General features: G+C 39.1%; 1 protein-coding gene across 5 annotated transcripts in view; it reads left to right on the forward strand.

Annotated features, from left to right (window-relative positions):
- The first annotated feature begins 3367 nt into the window (after positions 1-3367).
- The window catches only part of LOC137297803 (uncharacterized), a 30530-nt gene continuing 20700 nt past the window's right edge, over positions 3368-13197 (forward strand). For 4 of the 5 annotated variants that reach the window (XM_067829752.1, XM_067829754.1, XM_067829751.1 and 1 more), the window contains exons 1-9: positions 3396-3448; positions 6205-6823; positions 7203-7394; positions 8350-8452; positions 8729-8874; positions 8998-9153; positions 9545-9642; positions 12365-12511; positions 13032-13075. In XM_067829752.1, the coding sequence (XP_067685853.1) occupies positions 3436-3448; positions 6205-6823; positions 7203-7394; positions 8350-8452; positions 8729-8874; positions 8998-9153; positions 9545-9642; positions 12365-12511; positions 13032-13075 (1518 nt within the window). In that variant the 5' untranslated portion in view covers positions 3396-3435. Of the gene's footprint in view, positions 3449-6204; positions 6824-7202; positions 7395-8349; positions 8453-8728; positions 8875-8997; positions 9154-9544; positions 9643-12364; positions 12512-13031; positions 13076-13197 lie in introns of all 5 variants that reach the window. The other variant, XM_067829750.1, reaches the window with a different exon arrangement.

Consider the following 13197-nt stretch of genomic DNA (forward strand, 5'->3'; position numbering starts at 1 on the left):
TCGGCGCGTTACTTGTATTTGTGCACGTAACAATTTGTTTTGCCATTTAAAAAAATAACTTTGACATTGCCACGTCCCGATCATCCATTTGTCTGCTATAAGGGTGAGTATTGGTAAGAGCGAGTATGACTGAATATACAACCTCTCAACACATGGCTAAACTTTCCAAAGTGTAGTTTTTAGAAAAAAATTGAAATGTGTTCCTTCCTCGTCACTTTTTTCTATCAATTTACTTTTTAAACTTATACCTGTGAAAAAAATGAGAAAGATTTAATTTTTGTTATGCACGGTTATATACGGTTATGCCGCCGAAAACAAAACACAACAACCATGTGCTGCTACAAAAGATAGATGAGATGGCTAGGATCTAACTTGTATACACAGGTCCCGCAAGCAAATAAATTCCTGTCTCCGTCTAGCCATGCTGAAGTTCCTGAACGAAATAACGTAGCGCTGTCTGTCTTAATTTGTCTTGAAGAAGTCTTTTTAGATGGAATTCCCACCACAAGGCTAGTACTAGTATTTCATTTCTCCAGTGTAGTCCATTTTCGGATATCTGGCTTATAGAATATAACACAGTTGTTTCGTCAAACACTACTACATTCAGTGCTTACGATCCCTCCTTCACATGTACGTTATCAATAAAGGTTTTGAACACGTTTTATATTTATTTGTAAATCATAATGATAAAATAATCGTGTTTATGCAATGTTAGATAATGTTATACACAATAGATACAGGATGAAGTATTGAAACTGTGTGACGTACACTGGAACAACATCAACGTACCCTCCAAAAATTCTGCCATATGAAAGATCAGAAACTTTCTTGAAGCTATCCTTATCAAGAGACTGTGTCCAACTATCCACAAAGATCATGGTTATTACTGCATACCAGCAGCCTACCATTTGCTCATCACCTTAACCACACATGCGCTGTTCATTGTATAGATACCAGTACATATCTTATTCTAGCCGTGAAAGTCCCGGGGTAGAATAGGCCTACAGCAACCCATGCTTGCCATAAAAAGTGACTGTGCTTGTCGTAAGAGGCGACTAACGGGATCGGGTGGTCAGGCCTGCTGACTTGGTTGGCATATGTCATCGGTTCCCAGTTGCGCAGATCGATACTCATGTTGTTGATGACTGGATTGTCTGGTCCAGACTCGATTATTTACAGACCGCCGCCATATAACTGTAATATTGCTGAGCGCAGCGTAAAACTAAACTCACTCACTCAGTCACATATCTTATACGTCTCGCTGTGATCGTCAATCAATCTACCCAGTTTAATCACTGTGCTGTTCTACCCATTATTCCTTGGTTATCCCCTGGTTGTGTGTATGTAGATCAATCCGGCTCAGTTTTCCAACCATATCTGTAAACAGCCATTTGTCATCAGTTAAACTTGGGTAAACAACCTTACCCATAACTATATAACCTTCTTAGCTCACATTTCTGCATACAACAATCGTCTGCATATAATCAACATTGAAAGCTAAAAGTTCCTGTATACACAGAATGGTCTCCCTTGTTTCCTTTATCAGCTCTGAAATACTACCTGACACGTTGACACATTAGATGCCTTTTCTATTCCTACGTGGAGATCGACTAGTGGCAAAACTGTACGTAGGCCGTTGAGGGAGCCCAACATCCCGTGAGATGTCACTCAGTCACGCCTTTCTTTATGTAGACAGCATTTGAGGTTCAGACGAGCACGAGCTTGGGACAGAGCACTGTTGACGTACCATTCCACGTTCCGTTTGCACAGCTCTGATGGACGTACACTACTCTACGGACGTCCAGGACAATGTCTTTGCTGAACTGTGCGTCTTCTATTTGAGGATGGAAGTGAAATGGTACACACAAGGAAGAACACAACACATCGTGAAAATTTGAATGGCCTACACTGCCATTATGTTTACCTTTTGTGCAGTTGCTGGATACTATTCGCCCAAACTTTGCACGTGTCGTCAATGACGCCACAATTCCACGTGCCGTCCATTGATTCCCTTCTAGATTTATAAAAATAAAATATCTCGAGCTTGAAACCTAACATTCTACTGGTCAGCACGAGTACTATGGTGTGATTCTTTTGAAGCTGATTATACACCACTTATTACAGACAATTAAAGTCACTAATTACACCTATGCCCGGGTTTAAACACCTAAACACAACTAATCACATCTTTGTACACAAGTAGCTAAGATGGTTACTCTGCGGATTTGTCTCTAGTGAAACCTTCGTTGAAGGCAAACATTAAGAATCTTTGCTTAAGGATGGACTGCATGTTGCACAGATATGTCATTTTCACTGAAGATTATGTAAAGCAAATGAAAAAGTGTTAACCCAATGATTTAATGATAATTCCACAGTAAAACCATCAACTTTCGCACTGCTCACTGTACTAATAACATTTATAATTTAGACAGGGTTTTAGCTTTACGCATAATTGAAGTATATATGTTTTATGATTTTTTTTATAGTTAATTATCATAATTATTAAAGAAACATTCTGGGGAGCTGAAACCACATTTGGTATTGAGCATTAAAAGTAGTGCACATGTTCACATGCCGGTATGTCGAAGGTAGTCAAAAGAAGGTAGTTTCATTTCTTACCAGATCCTATTAGACTAGTATGAAATCTTTACAGGGGACATTATTCAAAGCGATCCACGTTTTGTATATCTGCTACGATATTTGGTTTGCGTTGGATCGGCATAGTCGTAGCCTAATCGAGGCCTAATGCAAAGCGATATACAGATGATTAGATTTACAGGAAGCCATTTAGGTTATACACGATATAAAAACTTGATATTTGTTAAATTTGAATCCGACAATGGAGTGAATGAGTGATCATATGATTGAATGGATATTGTTTGACGCCGCATTAACAATAATCCAGATTTTACACGACGTACTCATGAGCTGTTCAAACCCGGTCTTCCGCGTAACGAGAAAACGTTTTAACCACAATGCAATCAACTGACAGTTGGCAGAAAATGCTCACAAATATCCTGTGATGCCCATGTCAAGTCGGTCAGCCAGAACAATTCGCACAGTTGCAGCAACGAGGTGTCCAGCACTAAGCCTACAACTCACAGCTGCAGCAGCGGGTTGTCCAGCATTAAGCCAATGCTGCTGAATTGTGCGTCGCGTCACACTCGATTTTATAATTGAAATTGTTTTCCTTTTTACCCATAAGCATGACACACGTCGAACAAAATGTAAGTCAGTACTGACAACAAATGCTTTATTGATCAGGTTAAAACGAGGACATGAATGGTGGGAAGACAGCTCTGTCGTTAAGACGTGGGTTGCCTCCCTTGTTTACACCACAGCGATATTAATGCGTATCCACAGTTCCTAGAAAAGCGATACGTTTCCGCGAATGACGTGTTGTGCGCTGCGTTGAAAGCTACCTCAACCTACAAGATGGCCCAACGTGGTAAGATCTCTCTTTCTGTGAACACATACATCAACGTTTTGTATCTGCCTTGTAGACGAAAAACACGTTAAACGTCAAAAGGTGCAGGCTAACAATATTTCTTCTCTAAGTAGCCAGGGGCGGCTGGTTCTGCTGGTTTCACTTGGGTCACCGCGACCATTTGTGCTGACGAGTCAGTTCATGCTTGTATATGTGACTATTGTGAATGGTTATATTTGTTTTAACATCATGTGCATCAATATCACGATATACAGCAATAACACCATGTACAGCAGAAATACAATGTACAGCAGAAATACCACGTACAGCAGAAACACCATATACAGCAATAACACCATATAGGGCAGAAACACCATGTACAGCAGAAACACCATCTACAGCAATAACCCCATATACAGCAGAAACACCATGTACAGCAGAAACACCATCTACAGCAATAACACCATCTGTAGCAATAACACCATGTACAGCAATAGCACCATGTACATCAGTAACACCATATACAGCAATAATACAATGTAAAGCAGAGACACCATGTGCAGCAGAAACACCATATACAGCAGAAACACCATATACAGCAATAGCACAATGTACAGCAATAACACCATATACAGCAGAAACACAATGTACAGCAATAACGGCATATACAGCAATAACACCATATACAGCAATAACACCATGTACAGCAATAACACCATACACAGCATTAACACCATATACAGCAGAAACACCATGTACAGCAATAACACCATGTACAGCAGAAACACCATGTACAGCAAAAACACCATATACAGCAATAACAGCATATACAGCAGAAACACCATGTACAGCAATAACACCATGTACAGCAGAAATACCATACACCGCAATAACACCATGTACAGCAGAAACACCATGTACAGCAATAACACCATATACAGCAATAACACCATGTACAGCAGAAACACCATGTACAGCAATAACACCATGTACAGCAATAACACCATGTACAGCATAAACACCGTATACAGCATAAACACCATGTACAGCAATAACATCATATACAACAATAGCACCATCTACATCAGTAACACCATATACAGCAATAATACAATGTTAAGCAGAAACACCATGTACAGCAGAAACAAGATGTACAGCAATAACACCATATACAGCAATAACACCATACACAGTTATAACACCATACACAGCAATAACACCATGTACAGCAATAACACCATGTGCAGCAAAAACCCCTTGTGCAGCAATAACACCATGTACATCAATAACACCACGTACTGCAATAACACCACATACAGCAATAACACCATGTACAACAGAAACACCATGTACAGCAATAACACCATGTACAGCACAAACACCATGCATGGCAATAACACCATGTACATTAACACCGTGTACGACAATAACACCATGTACAACAATAACACCGTATACAATAACACCATCTACAACAATAACACCATGTACATTAACATCGTGTTCAGCAATAACATCATTTACATTAACACCGTGTACAACAATAACACAGCGTACAGCCATAAGACAATGCACAGCAATAACACCATGTACAGCAATAACACCATGTACACCAGTAACACCATGTACAGCAACAACACCATGTACAGCAATAACACCATATGGATCTATATCGGACAACTCATTTACTGACGCGGTTATACAGGCAAGGTAAATTTAGTACAAAGAATGTCAAGATGTATATAAAGAATGAAAGACCTTTATACCTATATTCTGACTTTCCATAGCATGTATTGGGTATGTACGTGTCCCAGTGTCAGTTATCATATCCTCTGTTTCGGGAACAGTACTAGTTAGAAGCAGAATCAGTGCCTGACACTATTTAGTACAACTGCCTTCTTTTCTATCACTGGTTTCTGAATGTCAGAGACCAGAGAGCCACATCGTCAGCAGAGTTAACTATACATTGTACCAATCTCTGACTGCGATTCCTTTAATCTCAGACGCGTTGTAATACAGCATGCTTTGGGGCTACCCTCGACAGCAACTCTCTGATGGGCTTTTTTCAATTGTAGCCACGTAGAAACACATAACAAACATAACTGTCTTCTTGCATGTAAACCTTCTAAAAAGACAACCAACATTTGTTTTACTCTTCTAATTCAATGACAACTTTGTCAGAAACGTGGTGACAAATGCATCTTCAGACCTTTGAATCAGCCACGAAGTACTAAATTTTTCACAGTATTTCGCCCGACTTCAATGCTGATAACTGTCAGTTCCTCTAACACGCAGTAGAGATAGTTTCCATTGTACGGCAGCTTGTGAAAGTACGATATCAACGAGTGTGTCATCCCAGAGTTTAGCACTTTAATCTCGTCAAATTTTTGTGACAGTTTAATGTCGTCCATAGTATTATCTCACTCGCGTTAAACAGAATGATTGTAAATTTTCAAAATCCCGCGCAGATTTCGAAGTTAGAATGCAGGAGCATGGTACAAAGTGGCCACTTCATCTAATTACTCAAGCTTGGTCCAAATGTACCAAGTCCACTCTTCCACAAGTCATCATCGATCAATCGCAGCGTCCAGGCCGTGATGAATTTGGACCAAGGCCTCGTACCAGAATCAAGTGACAAATACAAAAATTGCCAGCACTTTGTGTGCACAGTAAATAAATTTGGAGAAACGTGCTGCAGAATTCATTGAGCAGTTTTCTCATCTAAGTCAAATGCTTTACCGTTACCGTAATTGCCTGTTTTCTGATCTGAACTTCAGGTGTCGTCAGATATCTTGACGATGACATGTATTATCCGATTGGAAACACGAGATCTGTGGATGTCACCCATGGATGCCAGGTGGCCGAGGAGTGTAACATTTTGCTGCTCGGGTGTGGTGACATACGACACGTCCTCCACACCATACACGTACTACACGAAGATGGCACTACAAAGGCAAAGAACCAGACGATAAACTTTCACATCAATGACATCGAAGATGGCATCTTGGCGCGGGATTTGATCTTACTCTTCCTTGCTAGAACCATTAATCCCTCAAATACTGACGAGCTGAATACTCTATGGGCAGTTTGGTACGACGTGTTACTGTCAAATGCACATGTAAAGAAGCTGAAAGAGGTGATGGAAGAATTATTAAATCTAAAATCAGGTACGAATGGAATATATTTTGGAAATGGAAAGACAGAACTGAAAATCAAACAAGCTCTCCAGTCTTGGTTGGAATTTGAAATATCAGGTCGACAGTTAATCAACAAACGGACCAACCATCTTACAGCAATGTACGGTGGTCTCTTTCCTGAAAGGTCAGTGCAGAGAGTTTCCTCCAGGATCGTCGCCCAAAGCAACCGACTGGATACTACAGAACGTTTGAAAGACAGGTAATAAAGGAAACAAAATCATCAGTCACCATCACTCTTGCAAAAAGGGCTAAGAAAAGGATGATGTCAATGATTAGGGTACTTCTGTATTAAGATCTTAGCTCACCATCCCCATGTCCTTTCGTGTCGAGTAATAAACATTTAAGACCATGAATTTCCCCACTTCTTAAGATGATCGAGCAGGAGCTGGTGACGCCATATTTGAGGATCCCCATGTCGTATGATGTTACGTAGAAAAGGGTAGCTGCGTTTCACATTAGGCGGTATTACCCTTATCAACGAGAAGTCTGTTCTCAGAAGAAATTTGCCTGCAGTAGATTTAGTCGAAAAAGAATGCCCGCATAAACTGTAATTACACATTTTTCACAACTGTTTTCAGATACCAACAAGAAGTTCGTGAATACATCACAAGTGGCGTTTCGAGGGCTAATTCAAAAGCAATGACCTCTAAAAACATACTGGATATATTCCATGGCAACGTAACATTTTTCAGACCAGGATCTGATAACTGGAAAGTAGAAGACAACAGCTGTCCTTTTATGTGCTATGACGTGGAACTACAGCTGGACAGGTAGTATACGTGAATTTACAGTTAAGCATTAGTCAGGTACAACCCACTTTTTATATGAGGCTTACGAAAACACTGTATGCTTTGAAAACCAAATTATGCGTATTAAAATGGTAACTGTTAAAAATACAACTGAAATTGAAACTTGGTATTTGTAGTGTTTGAGGAATGTATAAAAATTCAAATGCCAGAATATATAGTCACCAATCTGATTGTCAAACAGTTCTCAAATTATGATTGTTTTGTGTGTATGAACCACATCTGAGCCTGGTGTAGCCACCAACTGTGTAAATAACAACTGCTCCTCATATGCAGTTCTCATGATCGACATCTTGCACTATTGCTTATGGAGTGAACAAGATGTAATAAGATCCATGTCTTATGAAACGCAGCCCATTACCATCACTAAGTCAACCCCACTAAAGGGTTCAGCTGCATAACGCTTCCTTGCACAATACCGGGCTTCGGTTCATCAAGGTTCAGGAAGGAAAGGATGTCTGATCGGACGACATTCTTTCAGTCCAGCAGTCTTCAGCCTCGTTCTGATAGTAATAATTCATTATCGAATTGTGTCGATGATTAGATACGGATTAGGGCGATCGTTTACTTTACCTGTTGCCACGTGCTTGCCATCGTTATCATGTCAGTAAACGTAACATGTTAGAACTCTCTTCTTTTACTCAGTCAAGGAAACTGTAGTGCACATAATGCGGTTATGGTGTGAATTACGAAATGTATACCCGAATGCAGCTAGTGTCCCATAACCTTAGAGGTAATGTGTGAAGCACGTGCATTCAGTATGCTGGAGTATGCTGTTGGAACACAATGTTAAAATGTATTATTATATCTTTAATTATAATGGTGCTTAATTGATGCTCATGTGAATGTTTTGTTTTGTAAATATATTGACGGCTGTATACTTACTTGTCTTTCTATGAATATGAACCTTTTTTTCAAGATACAATGGTGGGGATACCACAATGTGCTCTTTATTTCTTGAAATATTGAGGAAATGGGTGAAAAGCTACCAAGCTACAATAAAGTCTGGATGTACTACCAGGGTAGGTGTAATACTGCGAGAAAACCGGAAGACGGAAGTATTTACTGAGTTTCGTATAATGCATGGTTGAATCAATATGCTTCCATTCCATTAAGAAAACCCATAAGCATGCAAACTAAAGAACACGTACTTTGATTGACTGCTCACGAATTGGCTTAATAGTACACTACTTTGTTTCAACATGAAAGCACCGATTTTTCAAAATTAAACATTAAGATCACTTTATCTTATTGTACGAACGAGTCTTCATATGTCATAGTACAAGTCTTAATTTCAGTTCAGTCTTTGGTTGGGGGATGCAATAGAGGTTTGTGAAACAGACCTCCCAAACAATCTCCTATTTGACTTCATCGACACATCAAACATTGCTGATAGAGTTGGCCTGATTCCCTTACTGGTCCGTTGCCAAGAGAGACTACAACAGTAAGCAACTTGAGGGGATTTTGTGTTCCTGTTGTATAACGTGTGATGCATGCAAAATGTAACTGTTGTTCTTCGTGTCGAAACGAGTAAGTATTTGTATAGGTCAAAGCCTCTTTTGTTTAGGTCAAATGGGGTTCTGAGGACAGAGACCTTTCACTGGAACAAAGGCACAGCTTTCACGTTGGAATCGTTTCTGCGCCAGTGTTTGGACGTTCCTCAGTTGATGTATCCAACCTTGTTTGGTCTCCATCTTGCTGAAGAGCTCACTCTTGGTGACGAGTAAGTAAACGCCTGTACACTCTTTCAAAAGTAGGGGAATTTGAGCTTTCAATTTGAATAGTATGTTTTCAAAGGCAGACAACTTATGAAAGCACCACGAATTCTTTTATCCCCACTCCTAAGCACACTGCGTGGAATGCGTGTGCACAATTTAGCATCTCCAAACATATGCTGTAATTATATACTTTGACGGTTTTCAAGAAGGTCGATAAGTCACCGTTGATCATTAATTTTGCCAATCATCTTCCATCACACAGTTTTTAGTGGTTGGGATTTTTGTTTTACGATGAATGAAGGGCTATTTACTAGTTACTATTTATTGAATGACATATTTTCATACAGCGATTAAAGATCTTATGATTGTGTGGCATTTTGTAATTATTTATTTCAGGAATATCATTGAAGATGGGTCATTTGTTGGAGTATCAAAGTTAACCTTAAGATGGAAGGCAGCTAGGGGACAGGACATATTGACATTGTCTGCAGATGGTGAGAAGATGTTTCTTATTTGCATGGTTAAAATGTTTCCGGTTTTAAATAGATGGAAGTAATCACAACGTGTCTCCCATGAAGCTCACAAAATCAACGTAAACCTTTTCAACAACTGCAATAACTGAGAAGTGTTCTTTTTGCATTACAGTGGGAGCATCTATGTTTGATTTCTGAGCAACCTGTATTGTCAAGTTTCTGGGTAAACCTGTATTGTCAAGTTTCTGTGCAACCTGTATTGTCAAGTTTCTGTGCAACCTGTATTGTCAAGTTTCTGGGTAAACCTGTATTGTCAAGTTTCTGTGCAACCTGTATTGTCAGGTTTCTGTGCAACCTGTATTGTCAAGTTTCTGGGTAAACCTGTATTGTCAAGTTTCTGTGCAACCTGTATTGTCAAGTTTCTGTGCAACCTGTATTGTCAAGTTTCTGTGCAACCTGTATTGTCAAGTTTCTGTGCAACCTGTATTGTCAAGTTTCTGTGCAACCTGTATTGTCAAGTTTCTGGGTAAACCTGTACTGTCAAGTTTCTGTGCAACCTGTATTGTCACTGCAACCTGTATTGTCAAGTTTCTGGGTAAACCTGTATTGTCAAGTTTCTGTGCAACCTGTATTGTCAAGTTTCTGTGCAACCTGTATTGTCAAGTTTCTGGGTAAACCTGTATTGTCAAGTTTCTGTGCAACCTGTATTGTCAAGTTTCTGTGCAACCTGTATTGTCAAGTTTCTGGGTAAACCTGTATTGTCAAGTTTCTGTGCAACCTGTATTGTCAAGTTTCTGTGCAACCTGTATTGTCACGTTTCTGGGTAAACCTGTATTGTCAAGTTTCTGTGCAACCTGTATTGTCAAGTTTCTGTGCAACCTGTATTGTCAAGTTTCTGGGTAAACCTGTATTGTCAAATCATAATGGGAGACATTTAACTGAAGCAAAACTATATTGGTGGTCATAGGTAGATGTACAGGAATACTGTTTACTTCCCTTTACATTTCAGCAGAAATGCTTTTCTAAGAAAAATAATCAGTGCTGAACCACTTTCAGTGTCATTTATTAGACTTTGGAGGGTCAGATAAGGGCATATACTTAATGGATGAAGAACTTCTTTAATTAGGTTGTATAGGTGGCCATATCATGGCCATTGCTTGTGTAATATCCTTATTGGTCGTGCTTAATAGACATATTACATGAAATTTCCAATGAATACTTATTGACATTTTCATCTTAACTTTAAGATCACACTGCAGAGTGATTCAATGCAACTTGTTCATGTTGCTTCCACATAGGTAATTGATATTGAAAGCATGAAGAGACACTCAAAATTTACTTAAAGATCTTCAGCAAAGACCTATCCCAAAGATATAACAACGTAATATTGCTATAATTACTTAATAGCGTATATAAATAACTACACCAGTTTTGGAATTCATTAATCATTTATTGACATCGTTACAAATGGCACCCCGTCATTAAAACTCATTTCGTCTATTAATTGCCTTAAATCGACATTTTGGACAACAGTGAACAATAATTCTGTCCCTCGAACGACATTTCAACCAATCAGAGGGGCGCACCTCCATACGTAATATGAGGAATACCTATGTCGCTTGCTGTAGTATTCATGTATGTTTCCTGGGGTAGATTATCTTGTTTATAAACATGCAATCGTGACAATTGTTTTGAAAAATCAAAGTTTCATCTTTTCACAATCTACAGCCACTGTGTTTTCTCACCTGATTTGCTTATTTTTCAAGATACAACGTCATAGAAGATTCTATCAAAATCGCGTATGATCATAATGGTTATTTATCGTTCTGTTACAAGCAGTGTCATGCAAAATCTGTTTGGTCATTATTCAAAAACATATTTAGCTACAGGTAGGAGGTAGTTTTGGTCTTTTAACTTGATGAAAAGAAACCATAATCTTACTGATTCTCAAACGTGACGCCACGTTTTTTTAAAAAATGGCAGCGCCCTGTCGCGAACACCCGTCAGTCGAAGAATACAAAATCTAGAGAAATCAGCAAATATACAGCTAAATGATAATTCTTCCTCACATGACATTACTACAGTGCTCTAGCGACAGAGTTAAGTAACCTGTATGTGTTTTCTTCGGGCGGGCGAGAGCGAAGCAGACGACTTTTTGGCAACTTTAAATCGCTCGGTATTAATTAATCATGTGTCTATGAAGAATAACTTTGATGTTCTGCTTAAGACTAACCACAAGTCTTTCATATGTATATTGTTGAGTGCGGTGTAAAACTAAACTCGCTCACTTTCATATGTAATGGTTGAAGGAGTACAAAATGTGAGTGCATTCGTTCTCTAACTGTCAAAAGTAATCCATAGTACACTTTTACATATTTCACATCTGCTCAGACATCTGCATGCCTAGCAGCATGGAAATAAGTGTGCTTTTGACATGGCCATAACTTGTGGGAAACGGCAAATGTCATATGATCTCTGCTCTTTACTAATTAATTGTCAATGCGATCTCCTGATACATTTTCCCTTCACTATTTTAGTCTGACCACCAAATCAGTCTCTGTAAATCTAACATCAACCTTGTCGTAAACATCCCGGTCAGAATGTGTCCTACGCAACCAATGATTATCGTAAGAGACAATTAACGGGATCCATATGTGTGGTGTATTACCGATGTAACAGATTGCGATCAATTATTTTACAGATTTGTCAAAGACTAATACCTCACTTTATGTTCATGCCACAGGAGAGGATGCCCTGTCGAAATGTCTTGCCAAGCTCAAAAATAGAACTGAGGAGCTGGGCGTCAGTGATACCGGTGGTTACTGCACAACTAAACTGGACAGTATCTCAAAGGAAAGGTTGATGCACAGAATCAGCAAGGTCACTACCGGTGTGTATTGTTACTGTAACATATCCATAGCTGGATATCATGTTGTACAGTTTATAAAGAGTGTGTAACCGACGAGACATCCAGGAAATTTCCACTGTAACAAACTTGGGACGACTAATGTTAGTTCGTTATAACCGAAGTATATACATGACACACGTTCTCACCACTAAATTCAATTTAAGCAGTGTTGTTCCAATATTTCATGTTCATCCTTTGTAACTTGTTTTACTTTGACTTTTGACAATGGTGCTTATTGCACTGTAATTACATATATTCACACCGTCTACTGACACTCATCAGCAAGTACTTAGCAAATAGTACTGACTCGTGAGTGTTTTGCCCAATCACACGTCAATGGATTGGAATAGGATTTAAGCCAATACAGTGGCCAAAACAGCCATTGCAACTTTGTGAAGTAGCTATGTGTGTCAACTTTCAACTGGAAACCACACGTCGAGCTGGGATGTGTGCCCATTTGGTTACAATACTACTTATTCTTTCATGAAAATGGTATTTTCAGTTGAGGCACCTGCAGATTTAGACAATTCTTCAGGAAATACCTTTGTAAGTCAGACTTTATCATTATGTTTCCAGCTGTTGTTTCCATTGTATATTAAGATAGTGTGTGTGTGTGTGTGTGTGTGTGTGTGTGGTGTGTGTGTGTGTGTGTGTGTGTGTGTGTGTGT

Source organism: Haliotis asinina, chromosome 10, assembly GCF_037392515.1.
Source record: "Haliotis asinina isolate JCU_RB_2024 chromosome 10, JCU_Hal_asi_v2, whole genome shotgun sequence".
NCBI classification, from domain to species: domain Eukaryota; kingdom Metazoa; phylum Mollusca; class Gastropoda; order Lepetellida; family Haliotidae; genus Haliotis; species Haliotis asinina.